The following is a 16,371-nucleotide window of genomic DNA, read 5'->3' as shown; positions in this document are numbered from 1 at the left end:
GTTAACCTGGAGAAAAGGAGACTCAGGGAAGACCTTATCACTCCCTACAACTACGTGAAAGGAGGTTGCAGCCAGGTGGGGGTTGGTCTCTTCTCCCAGGTAACAAGTGACAGGACAAGAAATGGCCTCAAGTTGCACCAGGGAAGGTTTAGATTGGATATTAGGGAAAATTTCTACAGCAAAAGGTTTGTCCAGCCCTGGTACATCTGCCCAGGGCAGTGGTAGACTCACCATCCCTGAAGAGATTTAAAAGCTGTGTAGTCATGGCACTTGGGGATGTGGTTTAGTGGTTGTCTTGGCAGTGCTGAGGGAATGTTTGGACACAATGATCTTAGAGGTCTTTCCCAACCTAAGCAATACTGATTCACCAAGAGGAGATTCTGAATATTATGTATTATACAACCAAGAAACTGTGGCCTGTGAAGACATACACTGTGCATGGTTGGGTTTTTTTGAGTCACAATCTGCAACTGTTACAAGCTACTGTAAAAAAATCATTCACAAACAATGCTGGAAAAATATTTCCAAAAGGTCACAAAATACACTATTAATCATAAGTCTGGGGTTGGATTCAAACAAGCTCACAGCAAAAAAAGATTGACTCACTAGGGGCATAACTATGAAACAACTCTTCGAAAAAAATGATCACTTACAAAAAAAAAAGCACAAAGATGACCTTCTTTGCAACTGAAATTTATTGCCTATAGCTTTTTATTAGTTACAGAGACTGAAATAGGAGCCAGACAAGTCTAATATAACTCTATTATCTCCTGCTACACTAGGGTGAAAAGTAATAATACTGCCTTTTTCTTTTTTTTAAAAACACCTGTTGGCATCTGGTTTGAACAATGTATAGTACTATCATTCAATAACCCACTGGAAATCAGCCACAGAGATAGAGTTTGCCAGTGGGAACTGCACTGACCTGCAGTCAGCATTTGCTAAATGAAGTAGCGGTGACAATGCCATGGAAAAAAAGTATTTTCAACTTGGGGATCTGATTCCCAGGAAGAAAAGCATTCAGTCGGGCCAAAAAAGTGACACTGAAGAAGTATTTAACAGCCTTGCCTTGACCAGCTGCTGAGTTTGTAGTCTGACAGACAACTCTCCCTTTCCCTGGAGCATCTGCTGCTCTGCTCATGAGCTGTTCCCTTCCATCTTCTGTGATTCCTCCTTCTGCTGCTGTATTTACAGGGAAGGAGGAGAAAATAGGAAGGTGGAGGGGCAAGTTTAACCTATTAAAGGGGACTAACAATTTCAATGAATATCATGGAAAAAACCCTAGCAACACATAATCGTATTTACAATGGTTATGAGTGTGCACTTGCAGCCCAGAAACCAACCAAACCCGGGCTGCATCCACAGGAGTGTGGCCAACAGGTCGAAGGAGGTGATACTCCCCCTCTACTCTGCTCTCATGAGACCCACCTGGAATACTGCATACAGCTCTGGTGCCCTCTGTGTAAGAAGAACATGGAACTGTTGGAGCAAGTCTTGAAAATTCTTGCTGAGCTTTGGTATCTGTTGCCACCTGCCTTTGCTGAACAGGGAGACAGGGACTGCTCGTTCCACAGGAAAGATGCTCTCCCATGAATGCAGCTCGATGTGCAGAAAACTACAGGATAAGATCTTTGCATAACCATTTTGAGACTATTCCCTTTCCTCCTCTGTGATTTTTCTGACTTAAGACACAGATTTTAGGTGCCAGTGTACACTAGTACTCACACAGTGGAAACATGACCCAGTAAGATGTGCTGCACTAAGGAAATGATGTTACATGCCAACACTTTCTAATCTTAGCTCTATTTAATTCTGCTTAACATTGCTGCCTTGTAGCAGAACCAGATAACTGCAAACTATCACTGTTTCAGCAGAAACTGAACAGCTTACTGTCAAGAAGTCCCAACTCAAGAATACTAGTGGGTCAGTACCAGCCTCATTAAAGAATTTTATGCCACCACTTTCATCTGTGAATATAAAATTTTTACCCTGAAATCATTAATGAACTCTCTTACCAGATTCACATCAATATCAAAGTTGTGATGAATTCTTCTGAGAAAGTAAGAAATAATTATTAACAAAACCCTAACCCTACTCTTTGCCAAGCTATTATTATTCTGCTTCTCATCAGCAATTAACTTTTTAGTTGAGCTTTTTGAGTACAATTTTGGGCAGCAAGTGATCACCCAAACCAAACCCATTGTCCATTAAGGAATCTGTGATTGTCCTCGTTTTCCATCACTAGAGCAAACTGCAGCAAAACATCATCTCTTAGATTATTTGCTCAGACACTGAACACATCAACATTCCAGGCCAGGTCTCCTTGATGTATAATATATATCTCTATCTGGCTGCAGAGTCTCAAAATTTGCAGACTACATCTTTATGAAAGCAAAGTATAAATAATTTGCAATATAGTGCTAATTATTTTTGCACTGCAATAATTCATGGGGTCATTCACAAAGATTTTTCTCCCTGGACCAATTATATGCATATGTGTGTATATATACATGTACATATCCGCATACACAGACAACATATAAATAATGTTTTGATAAGCACTTCAGTAACTGACACAAGTTAAGCAATTTCAGACACTGCTAATCACTATGATCAATCTACAGACTGTCTTTGCTTTGAAGCACATCATGCTCCAATTACAACTCTTATCAGGGTCTGCTTTTACTGAAACTAAGCTGATAGACTATTTTCTAGACTTTTCACTGACAGCTACAAGAAGTAAATACGTTATCATGAAACTGAAACAATCTGGACTTACTTTCTTTAAGAACAACACCAGGAATGAGAAAGAAATAACCCCATTTTTAAAATGAAGTACTGCCAAAAGAGTCCCATGATAATATCTACCTTCAGCTTCTCCCAGGGTATAAAACCTCCAAATGAATGTGAGCACACAGATCTAGAAAGAAAATGCCTGCAGGACTGAGTGAGCTCCAGAGATTAAAACATTTCAGATGCTTCACTGAAATGAAGACAACTTATGCATCTCTGTAGACTCAATCCTACACACGTTTCTCTGTTGGTCACACAAGACCAAAATGACCCATAGAATATAATGAAAGAGGTGACCATCACTAGTTACGCTGTTAACATGTTCTCCAACAACAAGTTCTGCATCTAGACAATCCAAATGGCAAAAAACCCCTTCATATTTATGGACAAAAGTCCTGGCCAAAGGGATCCTAAAACAGTTACCAAATACTCAGCTCTGATAATCAAACATCACAGTTAGTTAACACATGACTCATGGCCGAAGACAAATGCATAAAGAATCTCTCTCTACATTGGCTTGCAAAGCCAATGCCTCTACTGTTCCTTCATTGCCAGGAATGGCCAAACACAGGTCCCAGAATTATGGCTGTGTTACAGACTTCACTGTTGATAGAAGCTTCAAAATGCAAAACCTAGAAAACAGAGATTATAAACTCCTGTGGCTACGTGAACAATTCACAGTGGTTTGAGGAAGGAATTCTCAAAGGGATTGAAAGGAGTTAAAATCATATTTATTGGAAACTTTTATTCATTCAGTTCACTTTCTAGGTTCCAAACTCTCAGGCTTATCCTTCAAACAAACAAGTGAGAAGCTTCTCACATTTTGTTCTGTACAAGGCAATTATACCTCAGACAGCGGTCTGGGGTTTTTACAACGACTTTTACGCCAAACTGACACAAGAACCCTAAGAGCTGAGAACTAGGAAGAGTTTGCTGACACGTGGGGTAGCATGAAAACAAAAAGGGAGGGGTTTGCTTTCCTCAAAGTTTTGTGCTTTTAAAAAATCAGGATATGCAGCTCATGTCCTGCTCTAATTTAACTCACACAAATGTTATGTTTGCTAGTAAAGCTTGGGAATTAGTACGACTCAAACCCAGAGTTTCATTAGTACTAATATGGAAAATGTGACTCAGAAGTACAAAAGAATCACTTCCTCTATTAAACCCAACCCTGAGCATTGCTGCAGTCCACAAGGCAAAATGACAACAGTTACACAATGAACATCCAATCCCAGGGCAACAGATGATGTTTTTGTATTAAATCAAGACACAGAGAGGTTTGAAAAATCTTTTTATTACTGTAACAAGACTGCAATATTATCTAAATAAACTTTTCAATCACTTACACTTTTTTTTTCATCAGAAAGGTTTTGGTTGGAAATGCCATACAGTTTTCTGCAACCTGCACAATTCAGTTTATAGAAACATTCAGTACTAAAAGGCAACTGCAATGTGTTTCTTTTAAAAACATTATAAATCCAAGTGTGTATTAAAGCAGATTTATCCAGAGACTCACTGACAAACAACTCTGCATGATCTGTCAAAGAACAAGTTTGTGTGTGCTTACATTAACTCTGCAATAGCCTTGTCCAGAGTACTACTAAAAAAAACAAGAGCAGGAATTGAGGAGTCTTAGAGTATCAATGTGAGCAAGAATTTAGGCCACTGTTACTGACAATTAATTTTGTTTAAATCTGTTTTCCACCAGTTAATACTTAAGGCAAATGTCCTTGTATATTTATTTTCCCAAGCTAGAGTAACTACAAGCATAGTTCACAATACACTGAACAAATTATTTTATGTAAGATGTGGCAGGAAGAAGATACACTGCAGTTACACCACTTACTTCTCTATTTAGAATGAGGGAACTCACATTTTAAATCTGTATTCAAAAAGATTATTGAAAAATCTAACCTTTTAAACTGTTATTATAGATTTGAACCAAAAGGTTTATGGAGTTTGAGATGTCCCAGAGCTGATGCTCCTCTAGGAAGGAGTGTACAATACATATCCACAAATACTCAAAGAAAAACAGAATCCAATGCACTAGTACTATACTAGACAAGCCACAAATTACATTCAAATGAGAGACATTTTCTATGATTCTTTTCACTACGACACACTAAACTTCAGTAGCTCCAACAACCTGGGAAAAAGAAGAAATTCAATTTTTATCCAGCACTGATTTTCCCATTTCAACTTGCAAGGGCAGTGAAACATCAGCATCTACTCCTCAGCTGGAAAATTCCTCATCAGTAATAAATACACCTGACACAAGAAACAATAATGCAAACAAGTACTCAAACACTGAAATACTGGCACAGAAATGAGAAAAGATGTTTTTGGTGGCATTCTTGAGGATCTGGACCATAAGGTGTGTTAGCATTCAGAGTATCTAATTTAAGAGCATGGTGGCTTTGCACAATGCTTTTTTTAAGCTACTGTTAATCACACATTCAAACAACAAACAGAGCAGTACCTGGAGTTCCAGCAGGAGCCTACCTTGCTGCTCCTGAGGGACAATCTTCTCCCATGCTTTGAGCCCATCAACAACCAACACAAGGCAGAACTCAGTCCTCAAGGTGTGCAGGGAGTGCACACTTACAAACAACATGGAATACAACAGTACCTTAATTGATAAAAAGGGTTGTTTCATGGATTTTTGGAATGTTAGGAGAGCAATGTCTGTAAGTGAAACTGTTAGAGGTTCCATTCCAGACAGGTATGAAAATCATTCAACACAGTGAACTGATTGAAAATAGCAGGAATTTTAAACAGAAAATCTGGACTGAGAAAACACAGTGTTCCAGGAAAGAACTGTGTGCTTCGTGAGCTACATTTGTTTTTTAAATATATTTATACTTTTATAGTACAGACTCAATCATTTATACATATAAATACAACAGTAGTGAAGTACTATAAAGGTTTGATTTTTAGAAGCAAATGGACTGGACTTTTACACAGGTATGGAACTCACCCAGCATGTTTTTTATATTTGATTTCTGCTACAGTTGAAAAAGCTGGAAATATTCTTGTATAATTTTATTATAGACTTCTTTTCCCTCTTGTGAATAATCCTGGCTTCAAACACATTTAACAGCATTTGCTCCAATCACACATGTTACAGTGATCCAAGAGAAGAATGGATTGTCACACGGTGGAATCTCAGTCTGACAGATAACCCAAATCACCTCATAAACATGAAACCTTTACTCCTCTATCACTTCCTCTTTAGGCTGTTTGAGCTCAGTCAGTAACTCTTGACCAGTTTCTCCTGCTTTGGAGGCAAAGAGAATAGCTCCCTGTTTGAATCCCAGGAGTTTCAAGCTTCTGGCATAATCTGCATATACAGCATGGATCAATTTATGTAAATGAAGCATTAAGGAAAACACAAATTAATAGCATAATAAATTTTAAAAAAATCAGATTTTTTTTCCTCTTCTTGCTCCTTAGCTTTCCCACAGTGAAAATGCTGAACACTGCTGCCAACTGTGCTAATCCAATATTTTTCAGCATGAGTAAGGAGAAAAAAAGTTGCTTTAAATTCTACTGCTGAAAGCATCTTGGCATTTATCAGGCAATTTGCAGAGTGCCATAAACTAAAATACTTCAGATATGCTAAGTACCTACTATGATACAGTGGCATAACTTGCAATAGGAATTAAAAAAATTTAAGGTCACACTATGACATCCATCCAGAGAGACCTTGACAGGCTTGAGAGGTGAGCCAAGGCAAACCTCATGAAATTTAAGAAAATGAAGCGCAAGGTCCTACACCTGGGCCATGGCAACATAAGAAGGACATGGAACTGTTGGAGCAAGTCCAGAGGAGGTCACAAAATTGCTAAGAGCACTGGAGCATCTCCCCTATGAGGACAGGGTGAGGGAGCTGGGGCTGTTCAGCCTGGAGAAGAGAAGATTATGTGGAGACCTCAGAGCAACTTTTCAATATCTGAAGGGCCTACAAGGAGCCAGAGAGGGACCTGTTTTCCATGTGTTAAAAAGATTTATGAACCACTGGTTTCACTACATAGGCTGCAGTAATAACTTCCAAGAACATTTTATCATCCTTTCTATTCTCTCCTATGATTCTACTTTTTTTCACTATTAGTTTGCACTCTAGTGCCACAGAACTCACAGAGCATCAGGACAAGGTGATAATATGGATTTATGCAAATGACACCTTTCCACTTACTTCCTCACACTTCCTTCAACCTACACAACCTGGAAAATAGACGTAGGAACTCCTATTCCTGTGCAGACTAGTCCACCTAACCCTGGCTCATGCATACTCACTGTGTTTGACCACACGGATGCAAAGACAGGATTTCAGAAAAAGGATATTTGTATCATCATTGAGTTCAAATGCCCCATACTTCAGGCAAGCTTCTACAAATAAAGCTGCTCTATCAAAGTACCTCATGCTGTTAAATGGAAAGATAAGAAGAGAAACATTTGTTAGGACACAAAACTAAAGTATTCCAGGACATCACATCAAACATTTGCACAGAGGCTTTCTAAAACACTCTTACCTCTCCCCTGCCTCCTTCACTGGAGGTACTGACATGTGATGTAAATGTTTTGGAAGATCAAGGCTCAGGTTACTCAGAAATAACCATAGTTAGTATAAATCATTACTGCCTGCTCAATGGGTGCTGGCAATCTAAAAGCCTGCAGGAAATTTCAATGCCAATGTAACCCCTGAAGATGTCAGTTGCAGCTTACAGAAATGATGCACTACTGAGGTTAAAGTTAATTAAAGGAAAACATGCTGAAGTAGAAATAAATGTCAGAAGCTGCAGAGCCTTTCCCTCCCCCTTGACTTCTCATCATTCTGGGCAAGAGAAAATACAGATTGTGCTGTTCCATCTTTACCTGTGCAACATCTCTGCAACTTTTGTAAAGCACCCAAGGGACAGGAGGACGAGAATGGCTTTGGACTTCTGGTTGACTTGTGGAGAGCAAAGGTGATCTACCCAACGCCTCAGCACATCTGCACACTCCTCTGGGTTCAAACGGACCTTGGGGAGAGGGGAGAGCCAGGGATGAGTGCCCAGCTGAGAGATAAAGGGACCTTTCTGCCCCTCTTTCATTTACTTCACTTTGGGCAGACGTAAATGTATCTGACATCATCAGTTTTTAATAAAAAATACATATATTCCTTGAATTAATACAGCATAATAAGGGCATAAAAAACTACCCCACTCAGGTCACTCTATTTTTACATGTGATTAACAGTATTTTTCCCCTCCAGATTTTCTAAAATCCCAAGTATCAAGAAGTTACAAATCTTCATCCTTTACTGAAGACTTAAGGGCAAAACATCTTTATTTTTCTTGACAGCAGGATTCACTCATTTAGAAAATCTCAGTACAACTTCTTCCATGCTTTGTCCAGGAAACATAACAGGAGACACTGAAAAATCCTTACTGACTCCTGTCCATTACAAACTGGAGAATTAATGCTTTGTCTAAGTACTTTTGTGGTAATTACATTTGCATCCCAAAACAGAAGATGATGCAAATTTATGTGTGTGGTGCTAATTTTGAAATCATCACACATGGAGCTCAGCACAAAGTCACTGCCTAGTTACACATATGAATCCAGGAGTGGTTTTTTTTGTAGTTTATGAACTTTGCACTGCTGCAGCTATATACAACTCCACAAACCACTGCTCAAAAATAGGAAAATGGAATATTCCAACCATTTTTAGGCTCTAGACTTGTAATCTGGACACTCAACCAGAACAAACCTCTGGTCAAAAGGCTGAAGAACCTGTCAGCACTAATTGGACAGATTGGCTTGTTCTAGCTTCAGACATGGAAAGAACCGATGATGGTATTTCGAACTGATGTTTCAGTTATTTAACTCTGGAGAGCTTTAGCACTCTCATCAGCCTTCAGAATGACATGTGCTAAGCAGGGCACTCATGTTAGCAACCTGGACCTGAGGAATTCACACCTTGGCCAGCCATGCTGCACGATTCCATTCACCATAGGTCTGCAGGTAGCGACAGGCGTCAGCAGCTTTATCGATCAGACACAGCAGCTGTACACCCTCTGCAAAGGCAAAAACACACTACAGAGTGAGTTAGGGGAAAAAAGAGTTGCTATCTAAGCATGAGAAGATCATTCATCCCCAGAAAAAGGATCTCTGTATCCTTCCTAGCACATGAAGATGTTGAAAACTCCCAATTTCTACCCCCTGCTCTCCATATAACCTGGGCCTCAGCTATGAGATCTTTGTCCTGGGCTACAGAGCTTAGAAGGGTCACAAAGTGCTCCCTGTTATCTTTGTTTGAGATACAAATGACAAAGGGTTCACAGGACTTCTCATCATAAAGTGGTAATGATCTTGGTAAATCAAATAAATAGATCTCATAGGTAATCGTTAATTATAATTTCATGTTGTCCACAGTGTAAGTATTAACTTGTCTATGGAATGGAAAGTATTTTTTCCAGGCAAGAACAGACACTTGAACTTTCTCTGCATGTCTCTGAGCATTTCAGTCAATTGTTACATGGTGAACATCTCTTGCATTAAACAAAATTAACCTGTACTTGTAAGAAAACATATTTATTAACAAGTTCTGAACTAAAAAGGAACCAAACTCCATCTTTCATCCTTTGTAACAGAACACCAAGTTTTAACTAATTCTTTAATTAGGAAGGTGGAAAATATATACCTTTATGTGCTCAGCCTTTTGCATACAAACAATTGCAAAGAGAATTGCTCCAGAAGTAAGTTTTCCAATGAAAATTAATCAAAACAAGTTGACCTTTATGACTGAGTTATTGATCATTTTTGTTTTAACTACTCCAGGCAGTGCATACTGCAACATACACAACATATAAGATCTATTACAACAGGAAAACCCCAGGAGTATTTTACCTGCAAGTTTTCCATTGGCTATCATGTTGGTTGCTACCAGTTTAATGGTACTTTGAGATGGACCTGATGAGGTGACAGTTGTGACCAAACAAGCTTTGAGTGAATCACAGTAATAATGTGCATTCTCTGAGCTGGTTTCTAACAATAGTTGCACTGCTCTGTCAGTCTGGCAAGAGAAAAAAAAAAGACAACTTTGACCACAAGTTATTCACTTTTGTTTAAAAGTCTTTCTATTTTTACCCTTTTCTAAGACACTGAGCACATAACAATGAAAGTTATTCTAAAACAGGCTACAAAATATCTACCAGAATAGTAATGACTAAGATTCTACTTCATTAAGGCATCTGTGGTAAGTGCAGCATTAAAAACCCATCATGAACATAATGTAAACTTATGAATATAAAGAAAAAAGAAATCAGAATGTTTTGTTGTGGGCAGCTCTGTAGAGTGTCTCCCTGCTCAGAGCTGATCTGCCACAAGCTTCGGTACATCTTTGTGAGCTAAAATGAGAGCACTATGTGCACACTGAGTTATCCCAAAGATGTTTTAGTTATTTCTGGGAAACTGAAAATGTAGGCATTTTTTTCCAGTCACAAGATGGAAAGATTTTTATAGGGTTCCCACAAAAATGTAATAGTCTGAAGCAGATAACACCAAACACTATCATATACCATGTCATTACACAGAGTCTGCAGGGTAATAACATACTAAGACTGCAAAAACTATGCACTGAGTGAACAAAACAAATGTAAGTTAGACAAAACTTTACTTGAATAGGCCAAGTACATAAAACAGACACGGAAGAAGAATAAAAAATTTAAATATTACCCACAAACCTGGCCCAAGAGAAGAAGCTGATCAGCACATTTCCTGGTATGATCATATGTTGATCTCTTCACTTCCTGGAGATTTACCCTTTCAAGCTGGAATTTCTGCATGAAGAAGGAAAAATATTTGAAATGTAAGTCAACTTTAAGAAAGAAAACAAAGATGTGCAAATATTTTGAAGAGTTTCTGGAACATCCTCTATTTTTAAACAGTAGGGAATGATTTAATCCAGAGTGGTGTGCTGCTAATAAAAGTGAAGTATGTACAGGGAAATGCTCCAAGGTAAGAGGGAGGTTACAATGCTGAGTGTTTATTGTGCTGATGACATTTTTACCAAATATGCTTTTCAACTCATTGAAGTACCTGGAAGTAAGAATTTTCACACAGTAGGTCATAGCATATATCCAAAGGATTCCCCAGCTGCTCTTGAAGGATAGTTGTGTCTGTTGGCTTTGCAGGCTTCTCCTGGCATAAGCTGTGCAAATAGTGAGCAGCAATAGTCCAGAAGTGCAGTTCAGATTCATCCCCATAGAGTCTGAGAAAATACAAACCAGGATGTAAAACAGGTTTGTATTCTTTTTTCATAAGCCACATAAAAATATGATACATGTAATTTTTCACAAAGACCATGCATTCCAGTGGAAACCACAAGTACTTTGCACTACCAGTGGGACAAACTACAAGAAAAGATTAAGGAATGACATTCAGCAAACTAGATAAGAATAGCAATTACACTCAGAGAATTTTCACCATATAAATATTTGGAAACTGATACTTTCTTATTATTTTACACTTCATCATCAATCTCCTCTTTCAACCACAAGTCACTAAGTTTGAAAAACATCTCTGAATACAGACAGACTAAAATTAGCTCCAGTTCAGGCAGAAGAACCACACAGAATGAATACATTAGAAATAAAAAACAGGCCTTGCCCTGTTTGTATATAATCTATTGTGAAGTTCTGATTTACATTTTTGGGCATTGTACAGCTAAATGTAACATAGCTGGCAGAACTGCATTTATGAAAACATCCAGCCAGCAAATAAAACTGGGTTTCAGTAAGGTCACATTACCATTCTTGGTCCTAAACCCACTCTAACATATGGGTAACAAAGTAGTTTAGGAACTGCACTGAGTTAAAAGAGAATTGGTTGAGTACCTAAACTTCAGCCAAATCTTATGCATTAATAGTATCAAGATTGTCCTCGGAAACATTTGCTATAGTTATCAGAATCTATTACCTGGCAACTAGGAGACATCTTTGCAAGAGAGTAAAATCTGGATCGAGCAAGAGTTTCTTTATGTCACTGCAAAGGAAAAGGCCAAAAATAAGTTGTAAAAGGCTATGCAAGTCCAGCGAGTCCATCAGGAACTCCTTGTCCTTGCAATAAAGGGAAACACCACAAGGGTGTATACAAAGCTATAAATTAGTCTGCAGTAATTCTACTAATTACAATATTAATTCAATCACAAATAGTTTTGCAGTTATGTAGTGTCACAGCATAAGGGATAACATGCATGAATCCAGGTTTTCTATACAGGGGTTGGGATCTTTAAGGTCTATTCTAACCCCCTAACATTCTGTGATTCTATTATACACATGTTTCAGACTGGATAAAAACACACTGTTACCTTTTCCATCCTACTAAATGAAAGGACAAAAAGAAAAGGGAAAAAAATCTGTTTATTAGCTTTAACTATAATTTTCATGGTTGAAATGGAATGTCAAAATCTGTTTTCTGTGAAAGCAGAGCAATGTGCATGAACATTGCTCTGGAATGATATCTTCAACATAGGATTTTAAGAATTGTTTGTCCTTTCTTCTTCAGAGCTTAAATATCCTAGCAAACCTTGGAGTATTTCAGCAGCAGTGTCCAAGAAAGTCTGGACCAGCACCAAAGAACCACATAGCCCTGAGAAATGCTGCTTCAAAACTTGCAAATGCTCATAGGTCAGTTCCAAATCATATTCTGACCCAAATCTGGATCTTTAAAGCACCAACTTTGAGTTACATGAAAGTTAACTGTTTAAAATAAAAGCTATTATTACTCAAGCTTATCTTAGGCAAAAACTATTCTTCTTTCATTAAGCTGTCAATTGCCACAAACTTCAGGTTTTTTGCCTTCTCAGAATTCCATACCTTAGTCAAGTATTAATAGGAAAATTCTTACTTGGACAAGGAATTCAGCTGCTCTTGAAGAAGGTTTTTAATATTTTCATTCTCTGGATAATCACTGGATAAAAGAGAAAAAAAAAGGAATAAAATGGGAAAAGGTTTCCTGTATTACCAAAATGACAGAATTATCTGAGATGGAAGAGTTCTACTTGTAGTAGAAAAACACAAATATGGAGACAATCTTTTCTTTTAAGTCATTCATGCAAGATTCTTTGTCTAGTTACTAGTTCCAAAATAGTAATGAGAGTTGTTTTTGCTTTCTCTCAACCTCAGAGTCAGTACCAATCTTTCTGTTCCCACTTTCCTTCATTAACCCTGAAATTAATGGAAATGACAATGCCTAGAGCATTATTCTGTGGCCACCAGCAGTGCCCAAACATCACACAGGATACAGAAACATGCCCCTGTGGTGATGTGAACATGGCTCACTAAGAGTACAGACAGGTCTAACAGATTATCAAGGTATCACTTTCACTTACACTTGAGGAGGAACCAACTCTGACTACCACATTTACTTCTGGAACAAAGAGAACACATAGTTGTTCTCTGAAGTCATATAAGCTGTAAATGACATAAAAATATTGCCAGTACCTTAAAGCAGTGAGAAGCTTTCAATAGCCAAGTGCTACTGAAAGCCAAAAGAAATAAAATACTTGACCTTAAAGCCTTTTCTATTTATTACTTTTCATAATACATAGTGAACCTATTATCTTTTTGACAGTCCCAAAGAGTGAGAAAACTTAATACATCTAATAGTTATTTGCACAGAAAGACTTATATTAAAAGATGTAGGATTTTAGAAAATACTAATATGTTACACATAGATATGAATTTCTTCTTACATGCTCATAACATCTAGAGAATATTTCTCATCCCAAGGCTGGTGCAACAGAAATGCCTTTAGAGCCAAGGAAGCCCTTGGAACAAGCAGATAGGGACACCATACAGGTTCTGAAACAAAAGGGAAAGATTCATTGTTGAGTGGTTAATGTCCAATAATGCTGCATTCAGGGAACAAAAAACGTACCATCCTCTTTGCAAGCTGCAGAAGGAAATGATAAATAACAACCTTTTCCTACAGCCAGCACAGGTTACCAGGCAGAGAAGCTTATCTCTACACCCAGCACAAACATTTCATACAAGGCACAAGGTTATCAACCATGCTCAAATGCGAGTTTCAGGATATTCCATATTGAATTTAGCCACAGATTCCTGGAATACATCATACTGGCAGTAAGTAGAGCTGTATACAATGATTATTGCTACTACAAGGGCATGCTGGAAAGTAAGTAAAGCTATACCCAAATGTACCATAATGCACGTTTAGTTTTACTTTACCAGCATAGTTTCTACAGTATAATACAAGGATTAACATCCATCATGCAGAAAGGATGCAGGGGAGTTTAATATATGTCTATATTAGCTAAGAAGTAAGATGAAATTTATGTATTAACTGCTGTCATACCAATTTAAAACTCAGTAAATCTGTATTCAGTATAAGGTTTGGGTGACATGCAGTAAATGCTACCCAGGGACTTAGGAGCAAAACAAGTCCCAACCAGCTACATTATTATTTATTCAGCAATTCCCTGTACTTTGTATGCACTGAGTGATGTAGGACTCTTGTAAATGTGATTCTGTAATTAAAAGATTATCACAGTGTGGAGGCAGAAGGACAGGTAAATCACAGGCAGCCTTACAGCTGGCACAGCCCAATTTCAGTGTGCTTGGATTTACAACATTAATCTTTATAATTTAATGTTAAAGAACATTCATTTGATAGTAAAAATGGCTGTGATAAATTATATGTTCCCTCAAACATCCCAAACCACAGCTCCCCACACCACAGTTTTATTACATATGTCTCAGAATCTAATGTTTTAAGCAAATTGTATAAGGAAAGGCAAGATTGACTCAAAAGGCAACAACCAAAGCAGTTACTTGGAACACCAGCAATAGAAAATAAAAAAAAAGTAGCCTAGTTTACTGGTTAAATATCTAAATTCCCTTAAACATACGGCAAAAAAAGTCAACAGCACCAATACTCCTATTTTAAGGTTCATCGGGAAACTCTGCTTTGAAAAGCAATGAATTAAACTGCCTTTGATGCCTGAAAAGAATCAGAAAAGCCATTTTCACACATTAACAAGTGTTCCAAAATCATGTCATGAGTATCAGTGATGTAGGTACTGACACCTAATGGATGTACTGATGCTTTTTAAGTCAACTTGCTAGATATCTGCACAAAAAGTTTTAGTTCTGTTCATTTATACTCCAATAAGTTACTAAGAACTAGAGTTTATTTAGGAGATTAAACTTAGAATCACAGACTCATCAAGGTTGGAGGAGACCTCTAAGATCATCAAGTCCAACCATTAAACAGTCATTGCTCCAACCCTAAACCATATCCTCCAGGGCCAGATCCAGGCACCTCTTAAACACTTCCAGGGATGGTGACTCCACCACCTCCAACTTGTACCAAAAAAACCCACCCATATGACCAATGCCTAAAAAATTTATCTGTATCTCTGCGTCCTCAACACAAGAAGGACATGAAACTGCTGGAGCAAGTCCAGAGGAGGCCACAAGTTGCTAAGAGGACTGCAGCATGTCCCATCTGAGGACAGGCTGAGGGAGTTGGGGTTGTTCAGCCTGGAGAAGAGAAACTGTGGAGACCTCAGAGCATCTTTTCAATATCTGAAGGGTCTACAAGGAGCCAGAGAGGGACTCTGTGCTAGGAACTGCAGGGACAGGACAAGGGGTAATGGGTTCAAACTGAAGGAGAGGAAGTGTAGGTTGGATGTGAGAAAGTTTTTTCCTATGAGGGTGATGAGACACTGGCACAGGTTGCCCAGGGATGTGGTGGCTGCCCTGACCCTGGTGGTGTTCAAGGCCAGACTGGATGAGCCTTGAGCAACCTGATCTAGTGAGGAGGTGTCCCTGCCCAGGGCAGGGGTTGGGACTAGATGATCTGTAAGGTCCATTCCAACCCTTAAATTCTACACTCTAGGAAAACCACTACCGAGGCACCAAAATCTCTGCATGTGACAATTTCATGTTCTAACAGAAGTGCTCTATATTTATGCTCCACTTTCAAACTGTAAGTGCAGAAGTATCTATGATTCAATAGCAAGAAAGAAGTCACCACACCTATTAGATCCTGTTCATCCATCCTGAAAGAGGTTGGTTTCATGGACAGGTCCAGAACCCGAATGCAGCCATCGTCTGAGGCCAGGACCACTTTGTCTGAGGTGCACCAGTCAACATCCAGGATCCGGAAATTCACGTTTCTTCCACTTCTTAAACTGCTCACCATTTGCACCTTAGAAAAGTTGTGTTATTTGTCATTTTTAGTAGGCTCTCCATCACACAGTGTAAGGCTGTGCCACACACCCAGAAGGCACAGCACAGAACTCACAATAAAAGGTGAAGTTAGTCTTAAATCGCTTTAATAATGGTGTTTTCAAGAGAGTTGGGAATTCAGAAACCTTGGAGTAGGTCACATGGCTGCTCTGAAACAGTATTTTTTCCCAATTTAGAGCTGAGAAAAAATCCTTTTGAGCACAGCTGTACAGCTGCCTTCATTATCTTTTCTGACATAAAATTTCCATGGTAAACTGGTAGAAATTTACATTCTCTCTTTAATTCCAGTTCCTGACCTAGCATATGTGCATCAAGGCCA

The 16,371-nt window shown here is 38.5% G+C and overlaps 1 protein-coding gene across 1 annotated transcript in view; it reads right to left on the bottom strand.

The window, feature by feature from the left end:
- Window positions 1–6,002: 6,002 nt before the first annotated feature.
- WDR11 (WD repeat domain 11) overlaps window positions 6,003–16,371 on the bottom strand; it is a 36,150-nt gene continuing 25,781 nt past the window's right edge. Inside the window, exons 18-28 of the mRNA XM_009084325.1 lie at window positions 15,840–16,011; window positions 13,532–13,640; window positions 12,685–12,747; window positions 11,755–11,820; window positions 10,876–11,047; window positions 10,521–10,616; window positions 9,685–9,850; window positions 8,755–8,852; window positions 7,669–7,814; window positions 7,138–7,217; window positions 6,003–6,160 (exon numbers count right to left, since the gene is read on the bottom strand). Of these exons, the coding sequence (XP_009082573.1) occupies window positions 6,003–6,160; window positions 7,138–7,217; window positions 7,669–7,814; window positions 8,755–8,852; window positions 9,685–9,850; window positions 10,521–10,616; window positions 10,876–11,047; window positions 11,755–11,820; window positions 12,685–12,747; window positions 13,532–13,640; window positions 15,840–16,011 (1,326 nt within the window). The remainder of the gene's footprint in view (window positions 6,161–7,137; window positions 7,218–7,668; window positions 7,815–8,754; window positions 8,853–9,684; window positions 9,851–10,520; window positions 10,617–10,875; window positions 11,048–11,754; window positions 11,821–12,684; window positions 12,748–13,531; window positions 13,641–15,839; window positions 16,012–16,371) is intronic.

This window comes from Acanthisitta chloris, unplaced genomic scaffold, assembly GCF_000695815.1.
Source record: "Acanthisitta chloris isolate BGI_N310 unplaced genomic scaffold, ASM69581v1 scaffold23040, whole genome shotgun sequence".
NCBI classification, from domain to species: domain Eukaryota; kingdom Metazoa; phylum Chordata; class Aves; order Passeriformes; family Acanthisittidae; genus Acanthisitta; species Acanthisitta chloris.
The sequence above is the reverse complement of the archived record's forward strand: the minus strand, read 5'-3'. Positions and strand labels throughout refer to the sequence as shown.